The 14,229-nt window shown below is 33.2% G+C and overlaps 1 protein-coding gene across 1 annotated transcript in view; it reads left to right on the top strand.

Moving 5' to 3' along the window:
* Positions 1–14,229, top strand: part of Gls (glutaminase) — a 71,931-nt gene that overhangs the window by 25,473 nt on the left and 32,229 nt on the right. Inside the window, exons 8-12 of the mRNA XM_033756357.1 lie at positions 2,254–2,312; positions 9,913–9,945; positions 10,034–10,092; positions 12,566–12,632; positions 13,514–13,564. Of these exons, the coding sequence (XP_033612248.1) occupies positions 2,254–2,312; positions 9,913–9,945; positions 10,034–10,092; positions 12,566–12,632; positions 13,514–13,564 (269 nt within the window). The remainder of the gene's footprint in view (positions 1–2,253; positions 2,313–9,912; positions 9,946–10,033; positions 10,093–12,565; positions 12,633–13,513; positions 13,565–14,229) is intronic.

Below are 14,229 nucleotides of genomic sequence, written 5' to 3'. Positions count from 1 at the left end.
TGTTCTTGTCTGGTTTTAATAATTATGATTCATTGATGCTGTCATCTGTGTAAGAAACAACATGGTAAAAACTCCAGAATTTAGCACTGTTTTATATGAAGAACTGAAATACAAAGTTTAGCAAGAGGTTTTGCCATAGCATCCTTAGCTTTTTCTAAGCTTGAGACAACACTGCATCCTGAAGCTACTGCAGAAATGGTTTTACTCCTTCCAAGGTCCTGAACCTCCTCTGTGCTTTTGAGTCTTGGTTTAGACCCACCCCACCAAAAAACAACATGAAGATCACTTGTATATTTAAAATTTCAAGGGTAGATTTTTGATGAAACTATATTCATTGTTACAGGCATGTGATTGACAGGGACTGCAGTGTATGTGTTGGCTGGGGGTTAATTATATGAGGAAGACAGGGCTGACTTGTTTAGGAAGGATACAATTCAAGTGGTAGAGCATCCTGAAAACATGTTAATGTGAGGTAATTGTGAGCCCTTAAATTGTTTCTCAGCAGTTTTACAGTGTAAAACCCAGTTAACTAACTTAGTACTTCTGTCACTTGGTAGGTGCCTTGACCTTATTCCTCTTGTCCAGCTGAAATTTCATATCCCTTGACTAACACCCCCTCACACACATGCAGCCCTGGAACTCCTTTCTCCTCTGTTTCTGAGTTCAGCTTTTTATATTCCTCATGTGAGGTGATATGATATTTTTCTTTATGTGCCTGGCTTATTTCACATGGCATAATATCCTCCTACTTTTTCTACATTATTATAAATAACATTATTTCTTATTTTTTAAAGCTAAGTAGCATTCCATTGTGTTTAGTAACATTTTTATATTCATTCACCCATTGATAGACACTTAGGTTGATTTCACCTCTCAGCTGTGTGAATAATGGCTCTAATGAACATGGGGGTACTATATCATTTCGTTTCCTTTGTATATACACCCAGAAGTGGGATTGTTGAATCCAAAATGCACAGTTTTAAGCATAACCTCTAAATCCCATTGAAGGAAACTGGTAGACTATAGTTTACCCAGCCAATTCTTTTAAAATCTCCCAATTATTCTTTTAATTAAAAAATTTTAGCAGCTTTAATGAGCCACAAGCCATATCACTTTTACCCACTTAAAGTGGACAATTCAGGGCCTTTACTGTATTCAGAGATAGGCAGCCATCATCATGTCTAGTGTAGAATACCTTCTTTGCCCTCAGAGAGAAACGCTGTGCCCGTTAACAGTTATTCCTCATTTCTCTCTACCCCTGGCAACTACTAATACACTTTCTATCTCTGTATATTGCCTGTTGCTAGGAAATTTCATATACCTGGAATAATAACATATATGGCCTTTCTTATTGCTTTATTTTAATGTTTTAAAGGTTTGTCTGTAATGTTATACTCATTTTTATAATACTGTTTGTATCAGTGATCCCATCGCTTAATCTCTTTTTAGTTGATGAGATGATTGAGTTTTCAGTTTTAAGCTTTTGTCAATAATGGTGCTGTGAACTTTCATATGCAAGTTTTTGTATGAACTTACATTTTTCTTTCTTTTGATTATATACCTATGAGTGGAATTGCTGGGTTATATATGGTAACTCTGTTTAATGTTTTGAGGATCTGCCCCTATTTTCCAGAGCTCAAGGTTGTTTAGCTAGAAGCTTGTCTCAGTATAGAATACAGGTAGAATTTTTGATGAGTTTAAATTGTAAGTAAATTTAAAAATTATATAAGAAATATGTCCTTATTGTCGAGATATAGGAAGTACAGAGAATATAGGCATATATGTCACTGGTCAGTGTTTTGTCCTTTGTTTATACATTAAACACAAAGATTTTTTAAAAAGCAAAAATAGGATACGTTAGATATGGGGTTTCCAAAGCTATCTTTAATATAGTAGTATTACTTGAAAATTTAAATTGGCATCTGATACTTCTAAGCATTTCATGTGTTTTAATTCAGTCATTACAACTCTTACGGCATTGAAAGAAGGGGAAATAGAATGAAGTTAGTTATTCACTGAAGGTCACACAGCTACCATAGAAAATGGCAAAGTTTGGAAATGTGGATGTGTTTTCATATTACTATTCACTGACACTGTCATACTGGTTTGATAAGTAATTTACTTCAAACAAAACTTAAAAACTACCATGATGATGGCTTAAGTTTTTAAGTTCATGTTTATGATAAGTATCTATGCATCAAAGAAAATGGTGCCAAGTATTTGAAGTAATTCTGTTGCTTTTATATTTTTCAGATAAACCACACAACCCTATGGTAAATGCTGGAGCCATTGTTGTGACTTCATTAATAAAGGTATAATGTTGGCATTCCCTTTTAACCTGGTAAAGTTTTTGTAATCTCAAAGGCAGAAAAGTGAATCTTGGCTTGTTTATGTAGGACTATGAAAAGCTTTCTCTGGGTGTTAAAAAACTAATTTTGGGCTATAGATTTAGGATTTTTATGTATCCCTACATAAAACATCATAATTTCAAGGCCAAATTTAAAAACAGATGACTCACTTCATTGTAAATCCCGACAATAAATCTCAGGCTCTTTCTTTACTTAGGAAAAATTTAAGAAGTCTGCTGAAAAATAGGAGAGGAGATTTTTCTTCTCAAAGTTTTAATATTTTTTCTTTCTCTTCCTTTTAGCTTTTGTGGAATGAGCAGATATTAACAGAATTAAGAGCATTTACTGTATATTTTTTATTATTAACATTATATAAGAATATTATATATCAACAATTGTTCAAGTAGTTTGTGTTTAAGACAAAGTACATTTACTATTGCCTATTCTCAAGTCTTTTATACTTTCATGAGCTAGAATCACAATTTTAATTTGAACTTATTTCATATGCTTTACCTAAATCATGCCACAATTAAAATAAGGAAGGCTTATTCCAATTATTAAGTTATATTTCTCATGTTTTGATGTTTACATTGTGGGGTTTTTTTTTTGTTTTTTTGTTGTTGTTTTTTTAGTCTTTGACTTACCTTAATAATTGGCAGTTGTGATGCTGTTTTAAGTGTTTCGAAATGGTTCTATTGTGATAAATTTTAATATCTATCACAATTTCAGATTTTCTGATTTTTAATTTATATCTTAAATTCCTAATTATGTTTCATTTATATTAAATTTCATTTGTGTTTAGAACATTTATATACTTTCTCAGTGAATTTGTGCCTGTCTGTTCCGAGTTAGACTGAAAAATAACTCAGGGCATTGAAAATACATTACTGTGGATTTTCAACACTGGTTACACAGACTATTCACAAATAAATGATTCTCTTGACCCAGTTCACAAAAATTTATCTAGTTTGAATACTAGAAATCCTGCCTTAATTTTCACAGGTTTTATGTTTTTATAAGAAAAAAAAAACTTTTCAAATGAAGACTACTATCTTAGGAATATGTATGTTTAGTTGTTATTTTGAGGCAAATAATTGTACACAGTGGCTCACATTCTTATAACTGTAATGAAGTAGATATTGTAGGCAGATAATTTGAGATACAACTAATTTTAACTAGCAATAGAAACTTTCACTTTCTCCATTATAATGTCTAATTATTCATGGCTATTTTACAAAAGAGAAGCTATTCTGAGGTGAAGGAAACTTTTATAGAAGATGGCAATGCAATTATGTACAAAATAACAGTTCTGCTTTTAGGTAATGACTGTAGTGTGGCATATTCAAATGAGATGTGCCTTTATTAATTGAATTGAACTAATGATGTGCTGAGAGTCTCATTAATAATTCTGATATGAATAAGTATCAAATTAGAAGGAAAATCACTATACTATGTGTTAATGCTTGATTTTAAAAATACTAGAATGATTTTGAACCAGTTTTGGGTCTTCCCAGAAAAATCCACAGACCACAATTTTAAATTAATTTTAGGGGATTCATCGGTCATTTGAAGATGACCGATGAATCCAAGTTTAAGAACTCTTAGGCTGGAAAGATTAACGTTGATAGAAAAGTAGAGTTTTCAGGAAAGGGTGCATGTGAATAGTTAGGAGACTTCCTTAACATGATACAGTTAGAAATCATTTTGTCTAATGATTCATGGGTGTAATCAACTACATTGAAATGCTGCATGTGAGTATTGCATGTCTGGTCATCACAGCATCTTTTCATTCGTTTGATTTACCATCTTTGGTCATAATGCCTAATCTATAGTGAACCATATTAATAGCAATTAGAAACAGAATTTTAAAGCACGTATAAGTTTGGTTCAGTGCCCAATGGTGCAAAAATTTTACTGAGTCATCTTATATAGACGGATTTGATCCGTGGTTTTGAACTTATCAAAATTTTATATTTACTAGCAAAGTTGGAAATGAGATTTTTTGGATGTGACTCATATATAAATTTACTTTCTTTGAATTTTTGTTTTGTTTCTAGGATTGCTTTACAAGTGCTATTTTTTTTTAAACTTAATTTTATACAAATCTTGAAGGGGGAAGCCTGACATAACCCTAGGAAAACCGACTTCCCAGAATGTAATTCTTCTTAGAATCTTTCAAACAAAGGATTCAAAACTCATATAAACACCTGTATACAGTTTTTGCAAATTGTGTGATAACAATATTTATAAATTGTTGATGGTTTAAAATTGAATAAAACTATAGCCAAAAGGATTCACAAAAGTAGTTAAGCCCAATCCTCTTACTTTGTATGCCATAGGGATTGAGACTGCATAGATCATCACAGCAGCAGAATTGGGCTTTAAGCAAATTCTCCTGGCATTTTTGCATACTCACTGTGCCGTATTTTTACATAGGTGTTAGCTATCTCACTTGATGACAGCTTTGACTTAGCTAGCATAGTTATATTGTCCAGAAGAAGCAAAAATAGTACTTTCTGAAATTTTAATTTATACAACAGATCCTGATGTATTGGCTTAAAATTGGAACTATTTTTCAGTTCATGTGTATAGTCATTCTTTCGGATGTTAATTGGTTCCTGGAATCTGGAATGAAACCGGTCTTTTCCCAAGGAGCTTGTGTTTGAGTGGCCAAAGCGTAGATATTTTCTCATGACTACTGGATATGAATTCTGTTTAGGTTTTCTTTTGACCTTAAGGCTATTTATGATTTTTTTTGTTATTGTTCAAATTGCAGGGCTTCCTTATGATACCATTAAGACAATTTTCCTCGTGTTATTCCTCTCCCAAAAAAAAAAAAAAAAAAAGTAGAGTCTTTAGTAAGACTCTTTATTTCATAATTTTGTAGTATTGATATTTTTTCCTTGTAGGATTGGTGGTGATCCTCAGGAAATGGGGGAAGAGGCAGAGCAAATGTTCAAAAGGATTAGCAGATTGTGGAAAAAGGAGGATTTGGACAGAAGGAACCTGTTGCATAAATTCTTAACTACTAAGCTTATAGGAAAACTTCAATATTTAAAATTTTAAACAAAGCTATATAGGTAAATACCTTTTTAAAAACAAATGTCATTGTATACTAAAATTGCACATAATTAAAAAACATAAGGGTTACTACCTCACTTTCTAAATGATGGCTACTAACTTTAAAGGAATATTTTTTGTTGCAGTCTGTTTTGTGTTGATAATGTGTGATTGCTTGATTTAAAGGAAAGAATAAAAGTAAATTTGAAAGGAACTTAGTTATGATTATATGAAACAGTATCTTTATTTAAATATTTTTCTTTTCAGTGATAAAAATTTCACCTAGTTTTAATTTAAAAAGTAAAATTTGGTGTCTTGAGGTTAGAGGTGGGCAATATACTACAAAATAATTGCCACTCTTGCTCTTTTTATTTTGGACATAAGTAAGCTACATGATCTTTTATGTGTGTGCCCTTTTAGTGTAGTGGTAGTTTCCAGTTTTATCAATTAAGATTTTTTTTTTTTGTATTGGGGACGAACTCAGGACCTTGTGCTTGTATAGAGGCAGTGGCACCACTGAGCTAAATCCCTGGCCCCCTTGAAGATTAATTTTTTTTAATCAAAAGTAGCTTTGAATTTTTAAAAAATGAGGTTTTCTTCTTTGTTTTTAAATTTAATCATACTCCATGAAAAATCAAGACACACTTCGTTAATGTATGTTTAACACTCCATTGAGTCATGTTAGCAACAAGCTGTTAGATTTGCTCAGAAGGTAGTTTGTTACTCACTTGTTTGTCTCATATTTATGTCTGTTGATTTGAGGGTTTTTGGTGATAGATTTTTGTCACCTGAATTCACTGTTCTGTTACTTTATTTTTAGGGTAATCTTTTTTTATTTTGTATTGGGGATCGAACTCTGGCTCTTGTGCTTGCAGGGCAGGCAGCGAAACCACTGAGCTAAATCCCCAGCCCAAGGTTAATCTTTGAAAATACTAGATTCAGAATATTTTTTACATGTAATGTCCATTTTTAATTATCCTACCACTATTTAGCTTTAAAGTGTTTTCTGTGGCTAGATTAAACCAAGAATACATGCTTTATAAAATCAATAACCAGTTATTTCTTTTTGCCTCTTTCCTCTGTGAACTCTAATTTTTGATGGGCTATACTTATATTTCTTAAAGGAATCAAGGTGTTTCCAGAATAGCTGAGTCATGTATTAGCTTTAAGTGAGCCATTTTTTATATTAAAATTTTTGACAGTGGCTTTGTTAAAAGTGATGTGAATTAATTTCTGAATATGTTGTAAAAATGATGTGAAGACAATCCAACATAGTTGTATTCTTTTAGTAGTGTTGTGACTCGGTGCCTCTTTATTAAATTTTCACTCAACTTTTTTTCAAAGAATGTAGATTCTGAAACGACAGGCATGCTCCAGAGAGAAAAATTAGTATGATTTTGTAGTATCAGGATCTGACTACCTTTTCAAACAAATCACGTGGTTTGCTTTTAAAAGTCATTTGGTGAACGGATTCAAAATTTTGGTAAATATATTTTGCCTAATTTAGTTTCTTCAAGAAATTCCTTCAGTATTTACTACAAATATTGTAACTTTTCCAAAATTAGAATAATGTAGTATTTTTTAATGCTTGTACCGTGACTTTCAAACAAGTCTTTGAACAAACATGTCCTTGGCTATTGCTAGTTTAAGACGAGTTCCACCTTTCTACCTTTTTAAAAATAAATCTGCCCTTTGGTCTAATGTCCTTCCATTTTCCCAAAGAAAGAAATACTTCTTCTGTGCCTCAAATTTTATTACAATTCCCTGCTTTTGGTTTTAAAACCTCTTGGGCACTAACAGAAGAGAACTCTCTGAAATACAAGTCAGTAGTATTGAGGGTGTGAATCATAGTAGTGACTGCTAGTAAGTCCTACTGTATTCCAGTTCTATGGTTTCAGCAAACTTGAAAGAGTAAGCATGTTGTCAGTTAATAGTAGCGTTATTACAGTTTCTGAGGCTAGATTACTGTGACTTTCGACATGTAATGAGGTAGAGAGGAACATAACTGAATGATGGTGTAGCAAGAATTTTTTTCTATTTCTATCTACTTTTGTAAGTGAAGTTTCTTAGCTCATACATCTGTAAGAATTAAAAATAGGAAGAGAATTAGACCCTGTTTCATTCTATCAATAGAAAATATCCACTGATGGCATGAGCTAAAAATCAGTGAACAAAGGAACAAAAATAAAGAAAACAGCCTGGTAAACTAGCATGGGCAATTATTTAATTAGTATTTTTCCTTTAACTTTTTACTGTGAAGAAATTCAAACATATATACAATAAACAATAACCAGCCCCTGTGTACCCATTTTAGCTTCAATTTTTGTTAACATTTATTCCTCCACCCCTCTTACCCCACTAATAATGAGGTAATGATCATAAGATTTTGGTTTTGTTTTCAGTTATTCTTTCTTGGATAGAGAGGATTTACTCTAACTTACTTTGTATGTAAATGTGTGGTTTATCCTATGAGTTATGCAGAGCACCTTCTTACTGTAACTTTTTCAAAATTAAAGTAACATCTTAATAATTATCAGATTCCATATATTCCCAGGGTATGTGAAGTCTTTCTAAGAGACAGAGGTGGCTATATTCTATCAACTGAAGTGACATTTCCATTGTAGATACTGAGAACAGGCATTGTGTAATGTCTTTACATTTAAACGGGAAGTTTGGGGATGAAACATTCTTTAATCTACATAATTATTCAATATTTTATTTTGCCCTATTTATATAACTTGCCTAGAGCATTTTGAGCAGCTTACCCAAAGTAGTATGTAATAATAAATATTGGTAAATATCACTTGTTTCTTAAAAATAATGTAAGTGCAAAATGTTATTGTTTTAATTTAGTAAAGCCACAAAACAGACCAAATATGTGACTGTAGCCTAGAGTTGAAATGGTTTTTTAAGCATGATATCTCAATAAGAAAAGCATGTATTAGTTTTGCAGTCACAGTTTAGGTCAGAGAATAAAAAAGCTCAATATAACTTGTATATTTCCATTGATTAATTGTATAACCAGTATTTATGTGACATTCAGTGCAAATACCAACATCCTTTTCCGAAAGTTTTCCCCCCCCCCAAGGTTGAAAAGGTTTTTGTGGCTTAAATGTTGTTACATATTTTACAGCATTAGGATCTATGGAATATTTTGACAACTGCAACAGTTCAATGAAGTTGGTAATTTCTTCTTTTAATTATTTTTCATTGAACAGCTTTGGAGTAACATTTCTACATTTTGATTTCTAGTATAAGAAAAGAAAACTTAAAATATGTCAAAGGATGCTTTAGTGAAAATGGAGATTACAATATGGCTGGTGCTAAATTATCCTTATTTTTGTTAATGCCTCATTTTGATGAAATAGTGTGGCGTTCCTTCCAGTTACTGATGTGTGTGCCTGCACGCCTTAAATAAGTTGATTTGTAAAGTTTTACCTTTTATTACCCATACCTCGATCTGCTCATAAGTGGAACAAAAAAAACCTGGCTTTATTATAATCTGGAACAAGTCCCCCTCCACCCTACCCCTGCACCCATAGTAACATTTCAAAATATAATGTTTTGGATTTTTCTAGGGTGAATTATTGTTTTTAAAGACTAGTTGTCAAATTATTTTAAGCCTGTTTTAGAAATTAGAGATGTATTGTTTCTATTGGGTGCATATCACCAATTAATACGTTTGATTTCAGATCTACAGCTTACTGCTTTGTAAACTTCGCCGAGGTAAAATGAAACCATCTGGCTACTTGAACTGATCTACATTACATAGGTTTTTTTTCCTATTGACATTTGAAGTAGATAACATGTCAGAAATAGGAGTGATGAAACAATACATCGTCCACACTCTGAATTAGCATAATGCTAAATAACACTAGCTAATTTAGCTAATTTCTTAGAGACTATGAAATATAACATTTTTTAGTTTGAAGCCTTGTACAAGGAGAGATATTAAGAGTAGAGCTATCTCCCCAACTAAAATATATCCAGAATGTTTGCCTATTCTAGAATTACAAAAGATTAGTCAGTTTTGCATTGTAACTCAGTTTTCTAACTCGATTAATATTGGTTTATGGGATTTCTCAAAAAATATAGACTGTTCTTGAGGATCTTGACATATATACATAATTTCTTAAGGGTGAAACTTTATTTTAAGTTTTTAAAAATATGAAACTAAATACCATCCATCAGTATTAGATTATGTGCTGACATGAATGATGAGAGGTTTTTTCTGGGTTACTTGTATTTAAAATTATGTAACTTTGGGTTGAGTAAAATAATACTTAAAATAAAGCATTCCCTTTGTAATTTTGATTTTCTTTCTCAATATATGGATGTGAAAGAACATGTAAAAAAGTTTATTACTCTAGAAGTATTTCCTAGATTTAAAAGTACTAATGCAGTATATTATAATAGTAGCAGTTTGAGGTTTTGTTATATTAGTTTAAAATTTAACCATAGTGGTATCTATATTAACATATTTATGTCTCTAATTTCTTTGCAGCAAGGAGTAAATAATGCTGAAAAATTTGACTATGTAAGTGCAACATAGAATTCTGTTTTCATACTATATTATTTATGTATTTGTTTTTTATTTACTAATACTACCTAATTTGGGTTCATAGGTGATGCAGTTTTTGAATAAGATGGCTGGTAATGAATATGTTGGATTCAGTAATGCCACGTGAGTCTAATTTGTAACTTAGGCTTTTTCAGTTGGTCAAAACTCTAACAAAAACTATATTATACAGTTTTATTTTCACTATCGATTTGTTGCTTCTCATGTACATGTACATATACTGTTTTTAGAATTAATGTGCTCTCTCTCTTATTGTTCCTGAGACTTCAGTGAATAAATAAACAGTTGCTTAAAATTTGGTCACTAGAGAAAAACAGTTTCTGAGAAACGATTTCTAAGTTACCCAACAGGAACATTTAAAAATGTGTTAGGGGGCCGGGAATTTAGCTCAGTGGTTCTGCCACCTGCCTTGCAAGCACAAGGACCCAAGTTCAATCCCCCGTACCAAAAAAAAAAAATTGTGTAAGGTATGGTATTTGTAATAAATTTCTTGTATCTACTCATAATCAGAAGGAAGCCGAAGTTCATCGGATTTCTAGTGCTCTTTCAGTTTTTTTGCCTGTAGTTTATCTCTCTTAGCTCTGTCCCAGTCTGATTTGATTTTTGCCCCTGTTTTTTTTTTTTTGAAATTTGCCATCTACAGAATATTTAAAGGATAAACAATGAATATCTGATCTCTTCCATCTTGATATTTTCTGATTTGTAGTTTGTCTCATTTATTTTTTGTCAATCTTTTCATATAGAAAAACTATGTGTATTTTTCCATACACATATATGTAGACCTATGTGTATGTAGTTATTTTTTGTTGTTGAATCATTTGAAACTTGTTTGTAGATAGTGCGACGCTTCCCTTGAATCACCCAGCATGCACATCCTAAGAATGAGAACATTATCGTACATAACCACACTGGTGACACACCTAAGAATGTTAATTTTAAAATACGGCAGCACTGTTTCCTTTAGTGCCCTTAGTTTTAGTGGCTTTTACAGGTTTTGTTTTTCGTTCACGAAGTAATGAAGATTTATGCATTACATTTGTTATTTTTTACTAGAATAGTCCTCCTTAGATACTTGCTTTTTAAAAATTTTATTTAAAGTGTTTTTGTTTTTTTAAGAGTGCAATCCCCTTGTTTTATAGAGCAAGGATTGACTTAGCTTTTCTTTGAAGGGCCAGACGGTGAATATTGTAGTATGTGGGCCTCTTGGTCTCTGTTGGAACTCAATACTTCTGCTCATCAGCCTGCATATCCTTCCCAGAAGGGTTTCAGGAGTCTCGTCTCACCTTTTCCGTGCTCCCGATAAAATAAGTTGTGTATTTTCCCAAGCTTATTCTGTCTTTCACATCACTGTCGGTTGCTGAAGAGTAGGTGGTGGTGTGTCCCGCTTCATTCCTGCTATCTGGCACATAATCAATGGTCCGTGAGAGTGAGACAGTGTGGGATGAACTGCACTGTGCCGAGGCACTGATAACTGTGAGGATAATCCTTTTATCTGTACTGTGTTGATACTTTTTAAAAAGCATGACAAGGTGACATTGACTCCACATCCCATATTTTTCTGGCCATAAAAGTGTTACAGTGCAGTTAGAAGGGGCTGTGCACCTCATAAATGTCGAGCGTCACCGCACAGTCCTCAGTGTTGCCGGTCTCCTTTCTGCTGAGTCTGTCCACATGGAAGTCCTCCTTCCCCCAAACTGCTCTGTGCTCCAGGGATCCCTGTGTCAGTTCTGTCGTCCTCTCAGTAAGCCACACTTGAAGTCCAGCCTTGGTCTGAGACCTTATCCTGTCTCTCCTTTTCTGCTCAGTGCAGAAGACTTAGCCAGCTGCTCTCTTGTTTACTGGACGCCCTTCCGTTCTGTCACCACTGCCTGCCTTTGGACTTTCTGCAACTCCCTTTTCTGTAGTAGTCTTCTAATAAAGCACGCATTTTTTTTTTTCTTTTTTCCCTTTTGAAACTGATGTCAATGTTACCTTCTAAAATGTAGATCTCGCAAGTAACTTTATGCACAGTCAGGTACCATTCCACATTTTTTGGCATTCACAGGCCTTAATTTGGTCCCAGTCTTCTTTGCTAGTTTGATGCACTGTTTCCTAAATGCGTCATTATATGCCATTTTGTGGTGAAGTTCCATCTTCTGTACTTTTATCACTTTGTTCTTGCTGCATGGAACCTGCCTAGGTTTCCCCTGAAATCTCTTCATCCAGTGAGTTGTGGTCCCCTTTCTCACTGAAGTTTCTGTGGAGTTGCTGAGTTGGAATTAGCTGTTTAGTGCACTTCTGGGGAAGCCAGAGGATTCTATACATTTTCAATATATTTTAATGGTGAAATATTTGAGAATTTTAAAATTAGCTACTTCGTTCATAAAATGTGAGGTTAAAAATAACCTGAATTCATTTTTTATTCCTTTTACAGCTGAGAAGATTAATATTGGGAAAATGACCCCTTAAGTGACCTACCCTGGGGCACATAAATAGTCTGGTGACAGAATTGAGACTAGCACTTAGCACTCAGCAGTGTTTCTTTATACTGCACTTTGCTATACAAATTGAACAACATCATCCATTTTTTTTCTTACAGGTTTCAGTCTGAAAGAGAAAGTGGAGATCGAAATTTTGCAATAGGATACTACTTGAAAGAAAAGAAGGTCTTTAAATTTTTGCTTCTATGTTGGATTAATAAAATATGATTACAGTGATACATCTGATGTCACACGGCTCCAAGCTTAAACTTTCCACCTCTCAAACAGCGAAGTTCACAAAAAAAAAAAAAAATCTCCTGTGTAATAACTTTGCTCCATAGTCAACCAAAAATCCTACTTGGAAAAAGCTGTCTGGGCGGATAGTGAGTTGGGTCACGTCCTGCGAGCACCTGAAGGGGCCACGTTTTGGTCGGTGCCCCTCTCGCCAAGCAGCGTAATGTACTTGTGCAATTGTGGGCCTCAGAACCAGTGATTTGATTTTCTGTCACTTCTTATGGAAGAAAATATGTTCGGTTCTCCGATTTTTCCATGTTTGAACACAAATTTGGAGCAGATTGAGTTTGACAACTGAAGTATCACTGAGAACAGTGGCCTATAACTATTACTATTTAAAATGCTGACGTTTTTGCAAAGCTCTCAAGTCAGTGTTACTCAATTGTTAATGTTACTGTTAAATTGCATTGTATGTAAATATTTGACTAGTTATATTAATGCAATTATGCTCTAGGTTTAGTGCTTTTTAAAAGAAATATAATGCCCAATTGGTATTGATTACCCTTAATTTTTAAAATTTAAAGTGACTGATCCAATAATTTGATTCATGAATTATGAATCAGTGCATCATTTCCACTTAAATTTGTATATGGAAAGTCATAAAAATGGGATGTAATTTTACTTTATTTCATATTTGCACATTTATACATCACACTGTTCTAAATTAAGATGAAACACTTTGTTTTAAATTTAATCTTAACATTATTTATTTATTTATGTGTATACTTTTTTCCTGTAGGCCTATATTTTAAATTGCTTTTGTATTTTTTCAGTGTTTTCCAGAAGGCACAGACATGGTGGGAATACTAGACTTTTATTTCCAGGTAATTTACTTCAATTTGTGAACTGTATATAAATAGGTGTGTCACATTTTACAAAATATAGATGTCTCTGAAATTTTGACTGTAGGCCATGAGAAAACACTTTCCCATTGACTTAAAAAAATATTCTTTGCAATGCAGTTTCATGTCTGTATCTCCTAAAACTTGATGCCTCAGAATAGAGTAAGAAAACATTCCTGAAAATATAGGAAGTGACATACAGTACCAGAAACACTCTTCCCCGATTATAAACTCTGTTTTGTATTTTGTTTGGTAGAGTGTTTATATTCAGCATTTCAAACTGTCAGTTTCTCAGCTGACTTGCTGTCTTGTGTGATCTTTGTCACTGCTCTGTCCTGGCTTAATTAGTGCTAGAAGAATAATTTCTGAGCTCACAGTACGCTTTCTTCGGAATTAGAGTAGTTCTTAGTATTCCTGTAGAGCGGCAGGGCACCATGCACACAGTCTGCATGATTAGCCCCTACATTCAGGGTAGCTTTCTGGAGAAACAAAAAGGGCCTACCCGCCTTTGTTCAGTTGGTTTATTGGTACAGATTTAATACCCTTAGTGCCTCTGCTTGGCTTTAGTAAGATGCTGTTTGGTGGGCTACATTATTTTTAATACTTGGTTCACCTCATATTTGCCTCTTTACTTTTGAAGAGTTTAC

This window comes from Fukomys damarensis, unplaced genomic scaffold (assembly GCF_012274545.1).
Source record: "Fukomys damarensis isolate Sample0158 unplaced genomic scaffold, DMR_v1.0_HiC HiC_scaffold_26, whole genome shotgun sequence".
Taxonomy (NCBI): domain Eukaryota; kingdom Metazoa; phylum Chordata; class Mammalia; order Rodentia; family Bathyergidae; genus Fukomys; species Fukomys damarensis.
The sequence above is the reverse complement of the archived record's forward strand: the minus strand, read 5'-3'. Positions and strand labels throughout refer to the sequence as shown.